The sequence below is a fragment of the Dryobates pubescens genome, chromosome 3 (genome assembly GCF_014839835.1).
Source record: "Dryobates pubescens isolate bDryPub1 chromosome 3, bDryPub1.pri, whole genome shotgun sequence".
Taxonomy (NCBI): Eukaryota; Metazoa; Chordata; class Aves; order Piciformes; family Picidae; genus Dryobates; species Dryobates pubescens.
The window spans coordinates 46,162,989-46,181,959 of record NC_071614.1 but is presented as its reverse complement, the minus strand read 5'-3'; the positions used below and the strand labels follow the sequence as shown (position 1 = coordinate 46,181,959).

The following is an 18,971-nucleotide window of genomic DNA, read 5'->3' as shown; positions in this document are numbered from 1 at the left end:
GTTGTACGCTTGCCTGGGGCAGTGATGGGCTTTACATGCCTGTACTAAAGGGATGCTGACCTCAGTAGGAGCCTTGAGGTGCTGCTGTGACACAAGATCTGTTGGTGCAGAGGATTTGATGGGCAGGAAGAACATCTGACTGGCACATAATGCATAACAAGTCAGAGTCTTTCCTGCATTAAACTGCTAGCGACTGTTGAATAAATTACTAAGACACTTCGGTAGACTTCTCATTCCAACCTGGTTGATTCTGTGATTGTGTGAAAATATGGAGGTGAAGGGATGTGAAGCAAGTGAAAGAAGGAACAGGACTTGACAACAGGCTAACTCAGCAGAAGTGAAATGGGAAGGGAACAAGCAATTGGATTAGTGCTGTGGGACGCAGAAGGGAGTGAGGAGCGCTCAGAGAAGCTAAGAAAGGGGCAGAGATGCAGGGTCCACTGGAGTAGGAGCAGTATGGAGGTAGCTATTGTCTGGTAGGTGGGGGAAAAAAGACTGGGACTGTTTTTAACCTCCAGCACTGTTTTTAACCAAGACAATAGCTGAGCCCTAATACCCAAGCTGCTACTTTTTGCTTTATGTAAGCAGCTGTGCAGCCTACTGGGCAAATGAGCACCCCCTCCCTCTGCTCCATACTGCTTGGCCAAACTCTTTACTTCATTAAGTGCAGTTTTTGCATGGCTAGCAGTGATCTTGGAATAGATCTCAAATGTGTAAGAATCAGCATGGTACCACATAATGATTTAGTCTTATTTCCCTTCTGCCATCTTGTGTGATGTTTTGGGGGGCTGTGGGTTGTTTTGGATTTTTCTTTGTTTGGTTTTGCATTTTTGGGGTTGTTTTCTTAAAAAATTGCAAACTATTAAAAATTAAACACATTAAAACTGCTTAGTATTTTACAGCACAAGCATATCTCTCTGAAACTGTTACAGAGAGGATCCAACACTATTTGGCAAGTAGTTTGCAAAAGAAATTGGCTAGAGCCTGCCTCCCACACCCCCATCAAACCATCCCAACACCCAACAGCGTTTATCTCCCCTCTCTGCATTTCTTGTAGCTATTTGCAGTTATAAAAATACTCTGCTTATGTTCTACTAGCTTCCAAACAAACTGTCCTCATCTCTTGGCAAAAAGGCAACAAAAAAGCTCAGCAGACAGCAGTCACATCCCGCACACCTACGCCCACAGGCGCACACAGCAGCAGTGCATATACTTAAGCTGTCTCTAATACATGTAATTTTCCTTATTACTAAGTACTTGTCTCTCTCTTACCCATGTCTTTTAAATAGAAGATTTATATGTGCATATGTACACACAGGGTAAGAAAGAAGGAGGAAAAAAAAATAAAAAGCATGTTTGTCTGCCTCTGGATCTCTCAAATAAGACTTGAGCAATCTCTCCAGATTCAGGTCCAGTGGAGATTCAGTTACTTGTGTGGCATACAATAGTGTAGAGGATAATTGTCTGTATTTTTAGATTTAAAGTATATCTGTAATAAGTGTCACATGGCACAGGCATCTCTCTAAGGGGGTGTTTTACAGTTTGGCATGCAAACTCTGACATATTTAGTTCTTCAGAAATGAAGGCTGCATGGTATTTAACCCACATAAGCCCAAAAATTCACATTTCTTCAAAACAAACAAACAACAACCAAAACCCAAAACAACCTAAACCCATCACAGCATATTCAACCCAACCCATGACATAGAGATACTGTGTTCCCTTATATCCAGAAACACCACCAAATCTTCAAGAAATATTAATTCCAGCCTGTTTTAAGACCAGACTGGATCAGGCTTTGAGCAACCTGGTCCAGTAGAAGGTACCCCTGCCCTTGGCAGTGGTCCAGAACTAGAGGATCCTTAAGGTCCCTTCCAACTCAAGGCATTCTATGATAATTATTTTTCCCTCTGCACCTCCACATCACATTGATCTCCTTTTCAAAAGATGTGCTCTACCAAAGTACAAAGTGCTGTATACAATCCAGAGTCTCTTTTCATGCATTTGTGTCAATCTGCAAAGCCATAACAGCGTCTTTTAAGTTTAGAGTCTGTGTGTTTCTTCTAAGGTTAGGAATCATTAGCATCCTAAAAGCTGTAATGATTTTTTCTGGTGATAAACCACATAGATGTTTTACTTATCTTTTCCAGTTTTCTCTCTTAATTTTTCATTGCTGAAATCATGTCATGTTGTTGTTTTGTTTTTATTGAGGTATTACACTATATATCAGTTTTGTTCTGTTGAAGAATAACATTCAAATATCTTTCCTTGGGATTATATTGAGATTTCAATTTTCATCCTAAACTAGAGAAGGAGGAAAATGAATGCATGGTATGTAAGAAGCCATTAATGGTAGATTTGCAGAGCTCAACAAAACTTTGTCTTTTAGTTGGACTTTGGTTCTCAAGCAACATTTTAAGTAATACTTCTGGGTAGTTCATTCCGCCGTGGCACCTGAAAATATGACAAAACCTTTACCATATGACCACCTCAAACCAATGCCAAAGTGAGGATCCTGTGATTTAACAAACTGTTGCTAAAGTTGTGTTAAGAGTCTAGAAATAAATTATGTTTCATGGAGCTTTGTGTCTCTGAACACCCTCATTTCCCCCTCCCCCCACCCCTCCCCCCCTTTCAAATCTGGATTTCCAGATGGCTCTGCTACAGAGAAAAAAGAAGTTACTGACTGGAAAATATAACATGGTCAATGTGAAATTTCTTACCAGGAAAAGAAGGCTTTGCTTTCAGAAAACTGAGGTGTTTTGTTTCCACAATCAAGGTGACCATTCTACCTTATGAGACTTGTAATTCCAGCTCCTTGCTGTGTTACTTTCCATTCAGTGAGCCTTGCACCTCACCAGGTAATTCTGCTCACTCAGCCTCATGGAATCCGCAGTATATCATGGGAGACAGAGCCCAGCCAGAAGAGGAAAGGAAGAAAGGTGGGAAGTGCCACACTTGAGGCAACATTCTGTTTAAAACACCTCTTCCCCCCCCACCCCCCCACCCCAGATCAGCTGATACATCAGGTATTTGGTGTGCACAAAACTTAACATACAGAAGTGGGTTGTTCTAGTAACTGCATGAAATTAAGCCTTTCTTTGAATTATTTCAAGAATAATTACTCCTGGAAGAGTCAATTTCCAAAAACATCAAAGAAACCCAGTATATTAAACTTATTTACTTCAGTCATTCTCAGCCAGCTCCTAAGACAGCGTGCATACAGCAGGGAAGGATACAAAGATAAATGCAACAGAACATTTCAATATTTCTATCCTTTAAACCTTCCATTTGGTAAAAAAGTTCCAACAGCCTATGTTTTAATCTTTGTTCAAGACAAAAATAGATGTCAGAACACAGTGACAGGTTGTATTTTTTATTAACTTTATGGCTTTTGCAAGTATGATCTTCTTCAGATAGGGTGCAATCTTGTCAAACAGATAGGAGTAATACCTTCATTAGTATCTTCACTACTTTCTTATGTATTTCTTGCCCTTCTCAAATATTCTTGTATTTGTGTGTTCCCCTATTGACACATTTTCCAGCATACTTTTGCCCTTCTTTGGTAGGCTTGGACACTGCAGAGTGATAGCGCTGTCACAAATACTAGAACCTCTGAATTAACAGGTTTGGAAATGGGCAGGAGATTAAAAATATTTGCTTGAGGTTTAAGTCTTTGGTTTGAAGTAGTGAGGGAAAAATACTTGCACAAATAATTTTTTAATAGGTACCAAAAATAAACTGCTAAAGAAAATATAGTTTGTCTACATTATCATGCCATTTTAATTATGCAAGCGTTTATATTCTTTGTGTATTTTGACTTAGGGACATGTGAGACACATGAGTGAACTGTCACGCAGGCAGAGTTAATTATCATTTGCCCGTACAAGGGACAAAAACCCTGGGAAAATATGATAACACTTTTCATTGGGAGTAAATACTAGCTGTAGTTAGTCATTTCAGGAAATTATTCTTAGCAGACTGCAGAAACTCTGCAGTTCAAAGCGTTCCCTGAAAAGAAGTGTACTAGCAGGTTTACTAGATTCACTGTGAGTATAGAATTTATTGAACAAGGAGCTGTATCTTCCTATACCATGGTATTTATTTCAGTTTTTCTTTCCCTTGAACAGAGAATATATTTTTGATTCAGTGTTTAGCAATTCAAGCCGTGTTATTTAAAATCATATTCACGTGGAATGTGCCAAGTGTAAAATGCTGGTTTTTAGAGTAAGCTGCTTTTATACACTATTGCAAACAGAAATCTTTACTTTCCCACGTGCTACAGAAGCAGTTTGTAAAGAGCCTTTAAACTTTTGCACTTCTTTTTCCAGGTAAGTGGCAAATAACTAGTTGTTATTGACACGTGTGGCAATAAATGGATAAAGCAAGCATGGATTCTGAGATCTATAGTTTTTAATAATTTTTAAACTAGCTACAAAATGTCAATCACTTCACAAACTGACAGGAGACATAAGGAATTTCATATTACATGCTGTAAATTATATTTATCTCACAGTTTATCTAGAGTTCATTCATTTATTTTTTTTTTAATGTTGTTTTTTTCTTTTTAACTTAAGTCAGCTACTAAACATCTCAACGATTTGGTGTGCATAGCTCTAGGTAAGCAACAGAGAACTGTACCAATAACAAACCACATGGGGATAGCAACTAGTAAGAGAGAGCCTTATAAAAATTACATTTCTTTGCACCATTTCATATGGTAGTCGTTTCCTCCAAAAGATAGTCTTCAAAAGCAGCAGACAAACCCAATATAATACACTTATTTCTTTTTGTCTTTGACATATTTTCAGCCAGACTTTTATTTTGCTGGCAATGGCTAAATGGTGAGTGCCAAATCCCTTTTAATTAAAAAAAAAAAAAAAAGAAAAAAAAAAAAGAAAGATCATGATTAATAACTATATATATATATATCAACAAGAAAAAAGTGGCACAACTGCAAACTTGCTGGTATAACATAGTCCCAAAAGAGTCCGAATACTGAGCATGCTTTTGTTGTCATTGTTGGTGTGCTACTGCCATGGGAAAAATCTTGTTTAAGTAGGAGTCTAAAAGTCTATTTATTCCTCATGCATAAATGCATAAATCACATCACTTTTTAGTGCAATGCTTGTTATAGTAATATAATTCCACATTGTCTAATCATGAAATCATAACAACAGATAATGGAGATGAAGAACTGAAAACAGCAGGTGTAAGTGCTTAAACATCATGATACCCAAAGACAGGAGCATGGCAGTAGCTCTGTGGAATGTCACAGTTTTACAAGAACAATACTGTATATTTAAAGGTTAACAGCACGTTTAGCATTCCAACAGTGTTGTCATTCAGCAAACATTATTTAAAAAAGGAAAAAAACAAACAAAACCAACAACAAAACAGAACAAAGTGAGGAGGGGGAGGAAAATTAAAGGAATCCAAACCAGAAACTAGGAAAGGAAAAATCCCAAGAAACGTCATAGTGAGCTATAGCCATCAAATCAGCACTATGTACAACCTTTGGAAAGAAAGATAGCCAGAAAAAAATAATTACAAGTATCATTTTTGGAAAGCTGACAAACTACACAGGACAACATTTACAATGGGGCTGATATGTGCATGTGTGCAAACCTAGTAGGTAAATACCATGATAAAAGCATGAAGGTACTGCCCTATTGGACAGGGATGAAAGGAAATGTGCTTTGTTGCATTTAACCACTGCCCAGCATCTTTGTTGCACGCTGGTTGGCTTCATCAATCCTGGTTTTGTTGGAATCAGCCTAGGGAAGCACAAAGGAAAGAAAGAGGTGAATATTAGGTAGAAAGAGAAAATATCTGCAATGCTTGGTGCACACTTCTCTAGTTTTGGCTAGGTCAAGAATAAAAAGAAGCTTCAAAATACCAGACAGATGTCTTTTGTAGTTGTATTAGAGACCTAAGAGAAAATTACAGATTTGCTGGCATTGTGATGCTTCAGGTAGTCTTTGAGTAGAGCTTTTATGATTGCATTCAACTTTGCTGAACTCTTGTAAGTGCTGTGCCAAATCTATAGCTGGTGGTATTGACAGTGCTCGTGGTACTGACGGGACTGGATGACAAAAAGATCTGGTGATGTATGCATGGATTCCACTGGTGAAAAGCTCCAGGCATCACTAAGGTTCAGCCAGCCTGAACTTTGTTCTAATTTAGATCACCAGGCACGTAGTCAAAACACGTGGTCTACATGTGAAGGAAGAGGATAGGTAGGAGCGATGCCCTTATTCCTTCCTCTCAAAGGAATTCACTACTGTAGTTACAAGACAAAGTAGCCTCCCACATTGGGCAGCATAAACAGGAATTAAGGAAGGGATTCTACTGTGATTTGGAGCAATCAAACTAGAACTTAGTCCAGCATAGTCTGAACTATTAACTTCACTGTCTTCTGTGGGGTAACATTTGCCATGGCTATAAAATATCATTAATAAAACAGCACCACTTGGGAGGTTCAGGAGTTCTTTCTGAGTGGGAAGACACTTCTACCATGGCTTTCTGGAGCTCTGCAGAATTTAGTTTTGGGGATTGAAGACACTGTTTTATCTGACAACATCTAACAGAACTCCATTAAGGCCATGTTGCTACACCAGATTATGCTAGCAGAGGGACCACAGAATGTTTTCAATTTTTGAAATCAGACTTATGGGAAAGGTGAGAATTCTGTTACTGGTTTAAAAGAATGAACTCAAACCCAGACTCTTTCTGTGGTTTGATGGCTGCATTTTGTTAGTTTTGGCTATCATTTCCACACCTCTGGCATGAATTCAGATTGTGCAGATTTATTTTAAATCTCCAATTTGCAAAGACAGAATGGTGAAGCAACTTTCCCATATATGCTTTAAAAGCCTTTCAAAACAGTTATATAGCTGCGCAATCATTCTTAAATATCTTGGGCTCTTCTCCATAACTGTTTTGGAAAATGCTATGTGGATTTATATTTTTAGTACAGAAGCATGTGCCAGAGCCTCAACAAGCATTAATCAGCATAATTTCTCATTATGAGCCACAACTTGATTTTAGCTGTAAGTTTGACCTTGTCTACCACCGTAAAATTTTGTGTGTTTTTGCCAACAGACTACCTAAACCACCAATTAATGGCTTTGGAAGCAGTTACATTTGTCATTAAATACATGAATATTGAGTGATATTGATGAAGTGTTGTGTTTCTAAATAGGAATACTAAGGTCTAGTCTGGTGGATGATGTTGCATCAAAGTCAGTGAGAGTCTGTGCACACCTTCCCATCTAGGTGAAAATACAGTGTTTTGAATTTTGCTTCCTGCTTTCCTCCCAGCCTCCTTTTTATGGTTTATTTTAGGGGCAAGGTCTTCTGATGATAATATCTGGGCAATTTGACTTACTCATCACATCATCATTTCATTTGGTCTCTCTCTCTGAGAGAGAAGGATAAAGCCTTTTTTCATTGCAATCCTGACCACCATGGATAGATGAGATTACATCTTTGCATTTGTGAGGTTGCTCTGCAATGTGTTTGGATGCATGCAGAGAACATAAATGTTTTGGGAGCATTTTGATGCACCCCAACTTTTGCAAAGTGTGTTGGCCAAGGGTCTTTCTAATGATCATCAGTGCTAAAAATCACAGTATTCTAGCTGCTCAGGAAAAGAAAGCAGCTCCAGCAATGCTTCATACTCACTACTGGCTAGGGATGATGGTCTATTGGCATACTTAATTGCAAAATGGATGTGTATGCATTTGTGGTTTCAGCATTAGCCAGCTGTCATTTATGTCCTTTACAGCCAGAAAATTGTGTTTCTTTTTCTAGTATCTCATTCCCTTACTCTGTGTCCTTACTCTGAGAAATATAGCAGATTTTCACTAAGACTGAACATTGTCTTGGTTTTGCACTGCTTTCATGACTCTTTGTCCACTGAGAGCAAGGGCATCTTTCAGAAATGTGTCATGGTTGTTTAGTTAAGGGCTCTACCTGATGAGGCCTGCCTTCGAGGCTAAATGTAATAAATCATACTAGCTTATAGTGTTGATTTTCTGTTGCCGTATGAAATGCCTAAATCCATAAGAAATGCCATAGAAGATGGCATAGAAGTCCAGTCCTTCAGTTAGCCATCTGATCTCAGCATGCACTGCCTGGAGATTTAGCCCATGTTCACTGCCTTGTAAATGATTTCAAAATCCAGATGTTTGCAAGCCTCAACTGAACAGTGCTTTGTTGTTGGGTTTGCTGTAGTATCCTGCAGGCATGAAAACAACACAGCTGATTTGTATACACAGGGCATGTCTATTGCTACTATGTTATATGCCATGAGTAGGGTAGCTGGTAATATGTAATAATGCATGCCTTGTACTTGCTCTAAGAAAATATGTGTCCTAGACTTTCTATTTAAAGGTAGTTGTGATGTAGGCTGTATAATCTTCTACTGCCTACTCACAATGTAGATACTTTCTAGTGCCTTTCATGTGAACAACAGTGGTAAATCCTTCCCCTTCATGCTCCTATTTTTCCCATAAATATGAAATGCTGCAGAATGGCATCACAGTAATGCTGTGTTTTTTTCCAATACAAACTAACAGATGCAGCTTTGTAAAACAAAAATTTTGACTAATCCAAAGCCAGATGCCTGTCTTCCTGTCAGAAAAAATCTTCCCACCTTTAAGTCAATGCACACTTCACTCAGTTGTCTCTGGAATCAAACTCTAGTGAGGAACTATCTGAGTGAATCTCTCAGAGCAGTATTTTCCTTAGTTGTTTTCTCTAGGCTCTGATGTATTTAATTGACATAGGAAAAAGGCATGGGCATCCTGCTCATGTGAGAAGGCTTGCACGTGTAAAAAGGCTCAAGACAGCAAGCTCTATTACTTAAGGTCAGCATTAACTCTAAGCAGCACATATAAGTCCTTGGGTTAGATCCTCAGGTTGTATAAATCTTAGCTGAAGTCGAGTGTTGTACTGATTTTACACCAGATGAAGATCTAGCCTCTTATGTTGCTTCAGCCTGGCTGTGCCTGGAGCTCTGCCAGTAGAAATGCAGATGGCTTGCAGATCTTGGGATCTGAGGATGGCAGTGAGTTCCCAGCTGGGTTTGGAGGGTGCTGCTATCTGCTTCAGAAATCTGCAATGCAGGTCTGGCACTAGAATGATGCTCTCCGCCTTTTTAGATGGTGATTTTGCAGCAGAAATGCTGAGCCTCAGTTATTAAAGTGTGTATGTGTATATATATACACACATATATATAGGGAGGGAGAAAGCCTGAGAGAGCTCGTAGTTCTGTTTGAATGTGGTTATGAGACAGTGCAAGAACACTGGCTTCACTGTTACCATAGAGCAAAGACTTGTTTAATAAACCCCCATCTTTGTTTGGGGACTAGTCTTCCAAACAAGTGATCCAAGACTCAATCGCTCATAGAATTTCTAAGGGAAGGAAAGCCCAAGAAAGCTGAAAACTCGCCAGGAAGTGCCAGGGCATTCAGACCCAAGCCCTGCAGTTCTGCACAATTCAGGGCACTTCTCTTTTCCCAAAGCTGTTGCAGAAAGAATTGGTTTGTGCTAGGGGGTCCCCTTACCAGCTCTGATCCTGCAAACCTAACAAGGTGGGTTCAACCTGACCTGCACTGAAGGTTACTGAAGATCCACAGCAGCAAACTCTTCTGTGGCCCAGTGATTTGGAGGGAGAAGGGAAAGGAGCTCTAGTGGCCTTTTCTGTCCCTTGTCCTTCTCTGAGATGAAGAAAAACTGCAGCATGCACAGCCTATGCTTGCAGAAAGGAAAACAGCCCCTTTTGAGACCCTCTTAGAAACAGCATCTCTTACCTTCTCCATGATCCTGTCAATCTGGCGATTCTGTGTGTCGATCTCATTGCCCATGTCCAGAGCCATGTGACGTAAGTTGCCAATGATGCCACTGACCTGCTCAAGGTTCTCATCCATTTCATTTTCCCGGGCATCATTTGTTACCCTGAGAGCAAAAAAAACCCAGTCCTTTAAAGCAGAGGCAGAGGAGGTTTCCCCCTGTAACTCTGATTCACCTGAAACCTCCCCTGTATCCTCCTTCACTTGTCACCTGAGGAGCATGGTGCTTTGCTCAGTTCTGAAGAAAAGGGATTAACAAGTAGCTAGCCTGAAAAGCATTGCATGCTTAGTTTCTGGTTGTCGAGATTGTCTGGGTTCATCCCTGCTCTATTTGTACTTCTTATGTATGCTGCTCCTAGAAGTGGTGCAGGCTGACCTTGTATGCAGCGCATAACTGCACCTCTCTGGTAGTGCTGGTCCTCCCCACAGCAAGAATGAAAAGGTGCTCCATTATGCCTGCATGCGGTTAGAGCACATGGGAAACGCTGGAGGTTGGAATTTAAGCTATAGCTGCTCCTCCTCTTGCACTACACACAGCTAATGTGTACTGTCCCATCCCCACACGTTTGAGGCTTGCTGAAATATTGGGGAAGAGCTGCTTCAGCTGTGAAAATCCTGACCTAACATCCTAATGAACTGTTTACTCTTTCTGGAAAATGACAGAAGCTGCTTTTTCTCAGATTTCCTGGCTTTGGTAAACATCTCTTCTGTCTCATTTGTAGCACTATCTTTTCAGTTGCATGGGTTTTGGAAGAAAATACTTGTGCTTGAACCAAGGCCCAGTTCAATGTTTCACTGACTGGTAGGGCATGTGGTGACTGTATGCTGAGAAAAACAAGGTCTGTGAGTCCCACTCACAAAATCTCTACTTTGAGCTTCTTGTGCAATTTGTGTTCGTGTAGGTGCCAATAGGGTGCTACAGGCTGTTTGCAGAGCACTTATGGAGTAGCACGACTTCCTCTGCTGCTGTTCTGTTATCATGCCCCAGCCCCCATTTTGGTGTGGCTGCCACCCAGAAATTTTTTTTAAATAAAAAAAAAGAAAAGGAAAAAAGCAAAAAGAAAAGAGTGAACGGCAGACCCAGCAAACTTAAATGGCAACTCCATCCCACGCTCCAGATTGCATGACAGCATTGTTTCCATCACATTGATTTCCCTGTATCCCAGCAGCCAAAAAAGTAAGTGGATAGTAGTTTTTGGGAAGATAATTACTTATTAATCCAGGATCCTTAATCTTCAGAGATCAAAGCTTTGCCTTCTGGTATGCCTCTATCCATTCAGCTGATAGCATTATCATCTAAATACACACTCTATAAGCACTGTAATCAGTATGTACTCATTGCTGCATCCCCACATAAGCCTGGAAGTTTGCAGCCTGGGTCCCATTAGTATAGCTGTGTATTTCAAACTGACTTTCATCTGAGTGCACAGGGCTTGCCACTGAAGCATTGTTGTTCTCCATAGCTGTGGCTTTACAGCAGCTGAGCAATGGGACATCATTTCTGTTTGGTGAGGTTTTCTGGATAGACACAAGCAGGGAAGCAGTGTACCTCTAGTTAAATATGTGCTTCAGGTTCTGCACTTGGCTGTGTGCTTTGGCAGGGAGCCTCAGGCTCTTTTCTTTTTGAAAAGAATTAATAATGAACACTACAGATCCTGAGACATAAAAGTAATAAACTAGTATTTACCTAACATTTAGTCTCTGAGGCATTTGACAACTGTTGTTAATGAGACACGTGTAAGGCCCCCAGAAAAGGTGCATTGTTCATACCAGGGAGCTGGAGGGCAAAGGACAGTACTGACCGGCTGTGACAGTCTGCAACCTCACATTGAGGATGTGAAATAGATATGTAGGTATTATTTCTATTTTATTACTTCCCAAATCTGTGCAGTTCTAAGGAGGAAGGTTTAGGGCCACATTTCCAAGCAACTTCTGGTTCTCCAGGCTAAGACCTTGACTTCAGGATCTCCAGCAATGTAACTACCCTTTGCACTAGCCCAGGCAAGCACCCAAAGAGCCAGGGGAAGCCAGTGCATGCAGTAAGCCTTTAATACCTGTCTTAATTGCCACCTACATCTGAGCTGCCATCACTTGGTGGAAAACACTTGCTCCATCACATTACCCAGCACCAGTGAAGGAGTTAATGAGTATCACAGAACTCATGACCATATGGAAGAAATCTAAATATATCAGTGATGAGGAGAATAGAGAGAAAACAGTGGATAAAAAGGCTCACCTGCGGATAAAGCCACCACTGATGGCCATCTGCTCCCGTTCATCTACAACACGTGCAGGCTGGCTGGCTACCACACCATCCTGATTATTGCCCCAGGCTTTTTTGTAAGCATCACTTGATTTAAGCCTATGCAAAAAAGACGATGAGTAACAAAGCATCAAGTGGACAAGGACAAATGCAAAACTCTTTACTTCTCCAAGCTAAAAGCTGAATCAAGCAAATGAGTTTTCAGATAGAGGGTCATTGATTATATACCGATATATCATAACCCGGAATAAAAGGAGGGGTTTGGGGTTGAATTTTGTACTTTACTGCCACAACAACTGTGATGGTCAGAAGTTTTGTTTCCAATAGGGTGAATTGTGATTGTCAAGTCTACAACACTGCACACAGGTTTTCAGATGTTGATTAGTTTCCAGAAAGAAGGAGAGGGGGGGGAAAAAAAAGGAAAAAAAAAAAAAGAAAAGAAAAAGAAAAAGAACAAAGAAGAATAGAAGAAATACAGATAAGTAGAAAACATTGTTTCTTTTCAGTGACACATATGTTTTGACACCAAACACAGAGAACGTACTGGCAGACAGACATAAAAACAGAACTGCCAAGTATAGTGTGTACATCACATCACAGCAACACACCCTCTCAGAGATAAAATGGATTTGGCTAGGCTTTAACATCTTACTGTGCTGAAGATTTGGCTTCTATTGGTATTTTTTAACATGTATGTGGCATAATAGGCATTAAAAGCCACTAACCTTTGCCAAGGTGATTTGGGATAATTTTAGTATAAAAATCACAGGGTTCATTAGATTTTTCAAATAATATATCGGTACTTGAAAATAGCTAATCATACATCGACAGTTGATGTACAAACCTTTGTCCACAGAGACAAAAAGTAAAATAGGCAGAAGTGAAATGAGTGCAGGAGGAAAGAGAAGATATGAGCAATCTAGCATCAGAAAGGGAAATTTTTCTACATTTTCCTTCATGCACCAGCTACAGGCATGAATAAGAACTGAAGCATTCTCACTAAGCACAGTTGTCCCAATAATTCATCATACTCTTAATGCATCAGCAGTAACAGCCTTCACAATAAGCAAGACACAGGCAAAAATGGATCATCACTTCCTTCAGGAGCTTTAAACCACAGGACTTTTAAATAGCCTAGAAATTTGTTGTATCTGTTATTTATGACAGTTACATTTGCTTTAAGAGAGCCATTTTTGACTGAGCTGCCGTGGATAGAAAATTAAAATCCAGGCATACCGTCAGTGGCAGATTAGCATGTGCAGCATAACTTTTTGCTGTTATTGGGGTTGACAGGTGAGACTGAACACTTTAATGGTAGAGTGTTGAGTGTCTGGGATCTGTAGGTAAAAGATTTTGATTTTATTCCAGAATTGGAGAAGCTTCCAACAAAGCTGTTGGGGATTGTAAATCTCTGTGGTTTCCCTGTTCTTCAGTCAGCTTCAGTCAATCAAACAAACAGCCCTGTGTCTTGGATTTTTGGGGGAGAAACTGAATGTACTTCTGGGGGATTCAGGAAAGGGCATAACAAGCCCATCTCTGGTGTTATGTTCTCTCCATGCCCCCTGAAGCAGCTCAGCTTCCATTGAGCTTGAAAATGTGTTGCATGCTCCAATATAGAATTAAAGTGTAGATGATGAGGATCTTTCCTACTAATTTATTTTGTGGCTTGTTTCCTATTAAAGTTTGTGAAGACTTAAAAAGATGATGGTTGACTTGTTTGTTCTCAGTTCTCTGAAACTATGCATCAGCTTTGGTGTTTCTAGAAATGAGTGAATGCAGTTTTCTTCTGCCCATACATTATTTTTTTTCCTGTTCTTTTTTAACCTGTGCAGTTTTGAGAGTGAGACAGTCTCTGTGTTTGAAGCGAAGTATTTTATGCACCCAGAACTTGATCTTTATTTTCCTGTGAACTTCCCATTAAAGTCAACAAGTGAGTCTGGGTCTGCTTATGATAAATTGCAGTTGTCCTTTTGAATGCAAATTGGTCAAGGTTTCACGCTGTGGTCATTTTGGGCATTTTTTTCCTCTCTTAAGAATGTAGGATCAAGCCTTACTTTTGGTAAAGACTCACAGATTTTATATTGGAGTACAGCTGTGTGTGAAATGGTTAATCTTTTTAAACTATGTGCCATTTATTTACCACTGGCCAGAAAAGCATTAGGGGATCATGGAGATACTGATACCCAGAACTTTATAATACCCAAACCTGTATGAAATTCTTTCCTATTCTCCACTTCTCAGAATATCATCTTGTTCATATCAGTTGAGTCCTGGCATAGTCATTCAAGGAATGGGCTCTAGAAGTCTTGTTCATCCATATTCTGATTAGCAATGCCAGTTTCTGATTAGCAATGCCAGTTTATGGCTGCAGACTCCAAAGGTCAGACAGTTACCTTAGAGCAGGGAAGAGATGCCTTTCCAAATGAATGTTCCCCTTATCGAATGTGTGCAATATCTCTCTGTTCTATTGATTTCCTGATAATGCCATCAGAGTGAAGTAGTAGATGTGTCAAGTGCCAACCCCATCCATGCCATAGGTCTGGCTGTCAGTCCTGAGCAGTACCGAATATTTAAGATATTCTAAAAAATTGTAATTCCTGCAAAATACATTGAAATTTTTGTGCTTTAAGTGTGAACTTTTCAAGTAGGATTGTGCCAAGTTTCTCCAGGAGCAGCAAGCCAGGACAGTGCTCTTCTTTAAGTTGCAACAGCTTTAGGGAGTGGGAGATGTAAAGTTCCTGCTGCATTTTCTTATCCTGCAGCTTATCTTATACGTGTAGCTGTGCATCCTCCAGGGCAGGACAGCAGAGCTAAAGCCTGTATCACAGCTGATACCAGTCACAGGACATTCCACTGACAAAGGCTCTGTGTGTGTGTAGCTCTTTCAATTCCTTCTTGCCTCTCTCACAGTGTGCACACCAAAATTACAGCGCACACATTCTAGGCAATACACTTACACCAGTAAAGAACTTATGGCTTGGAACACAGGAGCAAAACTGTATTTTTTTTTAAACTGAGGAGGCATCTGCATTTTATTTGCATTGTGTCCCAGGGGAATTAACTTCAAAATAAATGGTGACTGATGAAGCAGAATCCCAGTCCTATCATTCCGATTTCTGGCAAAACAACTACTGAACTCTACGGCTCTCTCCTTGAGTCTTGATAATCATGGTAGGATCAGGCCCTGGCTGTGAAAAAAGTATCTGTGCCATGCAGAAAGAAAGGGTGTTTAATACTACAGAACCACTGCTTTCTGCTTTGGCTCCTGTGCAGCCTCTAACTAACCATTTACAAATGTTTTCACTGTATCCTCATCACATGCCTACTCGCTGCATGCTGGATTCATGATTCCTCAAGGACTTCTGCTTGATCCACTGTGTCCCCAATTTCCTATCACCACATAACCACATATTGCATTTTCATTTGGCATTTAGAACAAGCTTTGCATTACTTGGAGGACAATTTCATTCAACTGTGATGGCATGCAAGCAAATTCGATGCATTTCAACATTTCTGCTTAGTGTACGTACTACCCAAATCAGAGGAATTTTGTGTTTTCAGGTTTTCCCAAATTTGCTGCCTATGGCAGCATGAAAACCATTTCAAGCTGGGTTCCAATTGTGAAATGTCACGCCTTATTCAGGATCTCATAAAGAACTATTTCTGTTTAAAAATGAAAAAGAGGTGTGATTTTCATCCATAATTTTGGGTAATGTTTGTTATTACCTCTTCCGCATTTTTTCTGGTTTGTTTTGTTTATCAAACTTGTTTGTGAGGATATGCTTCAAAATTTAGGGTCTCCAGGAATAAGGTATCCCCAGGGGTCTTATTCACTGGAAAATTGAACCACTCAGTACACTTTGTGTAAAATGTTGAAACTTTTACCATTAAAAGATGTTGACAGTGAAGCTTTCACTGCAGTATGCCTGATTTTAATGCATCTACAGTAATTCCCAGTTGGTTGTCTATGCTATGAGATGAATGCATTTGAACCAGAATCGTTCTTTCTGCATGCCGCATGCTCATCCTGTTCATGTGCCTAGCAAGGATGAGCTTCACAAGGCCTTTGGGATCAGCCTTAAGTGCTCAAAGAGATGAGGCAGGCAGCACCTACTTGTTACATGGACAGACACAAAGACCACAGAATTTTCCTAGGTCCGTCAAATTCTTTTCTGCTTCTTTCATGTCCTTATTGATTTGGTCCATTCCCTCTTCGATGCGTTCCAGTTGTTCTGATTAAACACAAGTATTTTATCCCCACAGAATGAAGCAGATGGAAAAGGACAAAGAAAAAAAAAAAAAAAAAGACAAAAACTTCAGACATTCACTGTGACAAAAAAAAAACTGGACACCACACAGCAGAGCCGGTACCCAGTACCTACTTGTTACAAGGACATATGAAAAGGCCACAGCATTTCCCTAAATCTTTTAAATTTTTCTCGGCCTCCTTCATGTCTTGGTTGATATGGTTCATGCCTTCTTCAACACGATCGAGTTGTTCTGGTCAGGACAAAGGGATGACAGTGTGGAATGAATTGTATTTTTTTTTTTTTTGCTTTTGTCTTCAACAGAACATGAAAAATGACCATGTAGAACTGAATTAATAATGACATTACAATGCATTAATCCGAGCTGATGCATTGTCGAAAGGATGCGTGCCATACTGGATGTCAAAAATGTTGTTTACTACTATGGGAAGAGTAAAACAAAGGAGGAGTTTGTTTCAAATATATTAATTTGAACAAGATGTAGTGATGTAGAAAGGAAGGGTTATAAAGTTAAAGGTCCAGAAACACAATACAATACATCCACTTACTAAGACACCAATGATATCCAAGAGAAAGAAAGACAGTGTTATTATTTTGCATTTATGTATGTTAATACAGGAGCAAATGTGTCCTTCCATGGAAAATCAGTTACTTACAATTGCCTTGGAATTAGGTGATTTGGGGCAGCATAATTGTTTTAATTAGTAAGTAGGAGAGCTGATAGATGGTACCAGAGATAGAGCGAAGTATTAAGAGCCATGTCCAAGTACTTCTTTTTCCAGAGGCTGACAAAACTGACACCTGCCACTTTGGCATTGGATATTTATCTCTAATCTGAATATAGCCTCAAGGATGCTTTTCTTTCTGGTATGAATGTTGTAAATTGTGAGTAACCCCAGTGAACACAGAGCAATCACAATCACTCCAGGAGCCCGATGCCCACTGAAGAAGGACCACTGGCTGTGATGTTCTTTGTCTCTGTCCCCAAGGGACCTTATGAAACCAAGCTTTAAATGAACCTCAGGTTTTCAGTGAGGTCACTTCTGCTTTGCTCCAGAGCAAGTCATAAAGCATTAAGCAAGTAATTAGCCATATGTAGACACTGTCTCTCCACTGGCATCAGAATTTGGTTTATTTCCACCTAAGTCTGATAATGATGTAGGGTTTTCTTAGTAAACTTGGTATCTCAGGGTAATTTAATGTGTTAATTTCTTCACTATTAAAGCTGGAAAAAATGTCCTAGAGGAACAGAAGGATGTAAACCACAATGTAGAAATGTAGGAATGGGTTCTCCACTGATGTAAACAGATATGGATCCAGTGGGATCAGGAGTCTTATATGATTGGTAGTGACAGCATTTTACACAGATGGAAAGCCTCAATATTTGTTCCATGAAGGTTAAAACCAAACAAGTATTACAGGGGATACGAAAGTTACTTGGTGAGGCATTTCAATACATTAAAATTGCAACTGTGCCAAATGAGGCCAAGTAAAGCAATCCCAGTAAAGTACAAATACATTCTTATTCCTCATATTGAATATAAAAGACAAACAAAAGTAAAACAACACAACACCCTGCCCCCCCAAAAACCAACACCCCCCCTCAACACTGATTTAGACCTGAGAGGAAAGGAACTGCTCATAGAAGGAATTGAATGTCATCCCTGAGGTTAACTTGTTCCTATCCAGAAGAAAAAAAAAAAGTTTTGGAGAAAAAAGGTCTTGTGCATACTGATGCAAGTGCAAAACTCCTCTTGACTTCTTTGCAAACATGAATAGGCCTAATTTCTACTTGGGTTTCTAATAACAATTGAGATTTAGATTTTTCAAAGCTTTCTGGGGGATGTGGATACTGAATACCCATTAAAATTAATGTTATTTAATTAATTTTAATAGGAAATGGGTATCTCACCCCTAGAGGGCTTTGAAAATCCTGGTCTAAATTATTCAAGCTGAAATAATTCAAATATTGAACTTGTTCTTTTTATTTAATCCTTGCAGGAAGCTGGGCTTTGGAAAGAAGAGGACCATGTCAGTACTGCCAGCTACATCTGCTCTTCAGCTGTCAGTTCTCATTCTCAGCTGGATGTGCCTGTCTCCTGAAACCACAGCAGTTACTGATCCCAAATCCAAGGTTACATTTAGAGGATCAGGGTTACCTGGCACTGTCCTTTAAAAGGGGCACATACAATGTGGGCAAAAGCTGGGAAACTACTAAGGAAACCTGAGCGAGACACTGTGCACCTTCTGCCAGATAAACCACTGAGCCAGGAACCAGAACTATAAGGTTGGGTTGTTTTAATGCACGTTGTAATTTTAATTGTGGTTGGGATGCTTTAGCAGTAACTTTGGCTCATGTTTGTAGCCATGGACTGTCAATCTCATCAGAAATGTGAGCATGTGGTAGAAGGTGATACTCATCTAAATGCTCCTACTTCTCACTAACTCAGAGTCCTGCCTGCTCATGTGTGGTTGAGCAATGCTTGCTGCTGCTCTGGGAAGCAGCTGTGGGAGTGTGAGCTGGCTTTTATGCTGGTTCATGCGGTGTGATGGGAATTGCTACATCTCTGTCACAGATTCCCA

The 18,971-nt window shown here is 39.9% G+C and overlaps 1 protein-coding gene across 2 annotated transcripts in view; it reads right to left on the bottom strand.

Annotated features, from left to right (window-relative positions):
* Positions 1-4,892: 4,892 nt before the first annotated feature.
* Positions 4,893-18,971, bottom strand: part of SNAP25 (synaptosome associated protein 25) — a 67,909-nt gene continuing 53,830 nt past the window's right edge. The window contains exons 5-8 of one of the 2 annotated variants that reach the window (XM_054180100.1): positions 16,503-16,620; positions 12,094-12,219; positions 9,819-9,963; positions 4,893-5,777 (exon numbers count right to left, since the gene is read on the bottom strand). In XM_054180100.1, coding sequence (XP_054036075.1) covers positions 5,709-5,777; positions 9,819-9,963; positions 12,094-12,219; positions 16,503-16,620 — 458 coding nt within the window. In that variant the 3' untranslated portion in view covers positions 4,893-5,708. Of the gene's footprint in view, positions 5,778-9,818; positions 9,964-12,093; positions 12,220-16,234; positions 16,353-16,502; positions 16,621-18,971 lie in introns of both variants that reach the window. The other variant, XM_054180099.1, reaches the window with a different exon arrangement.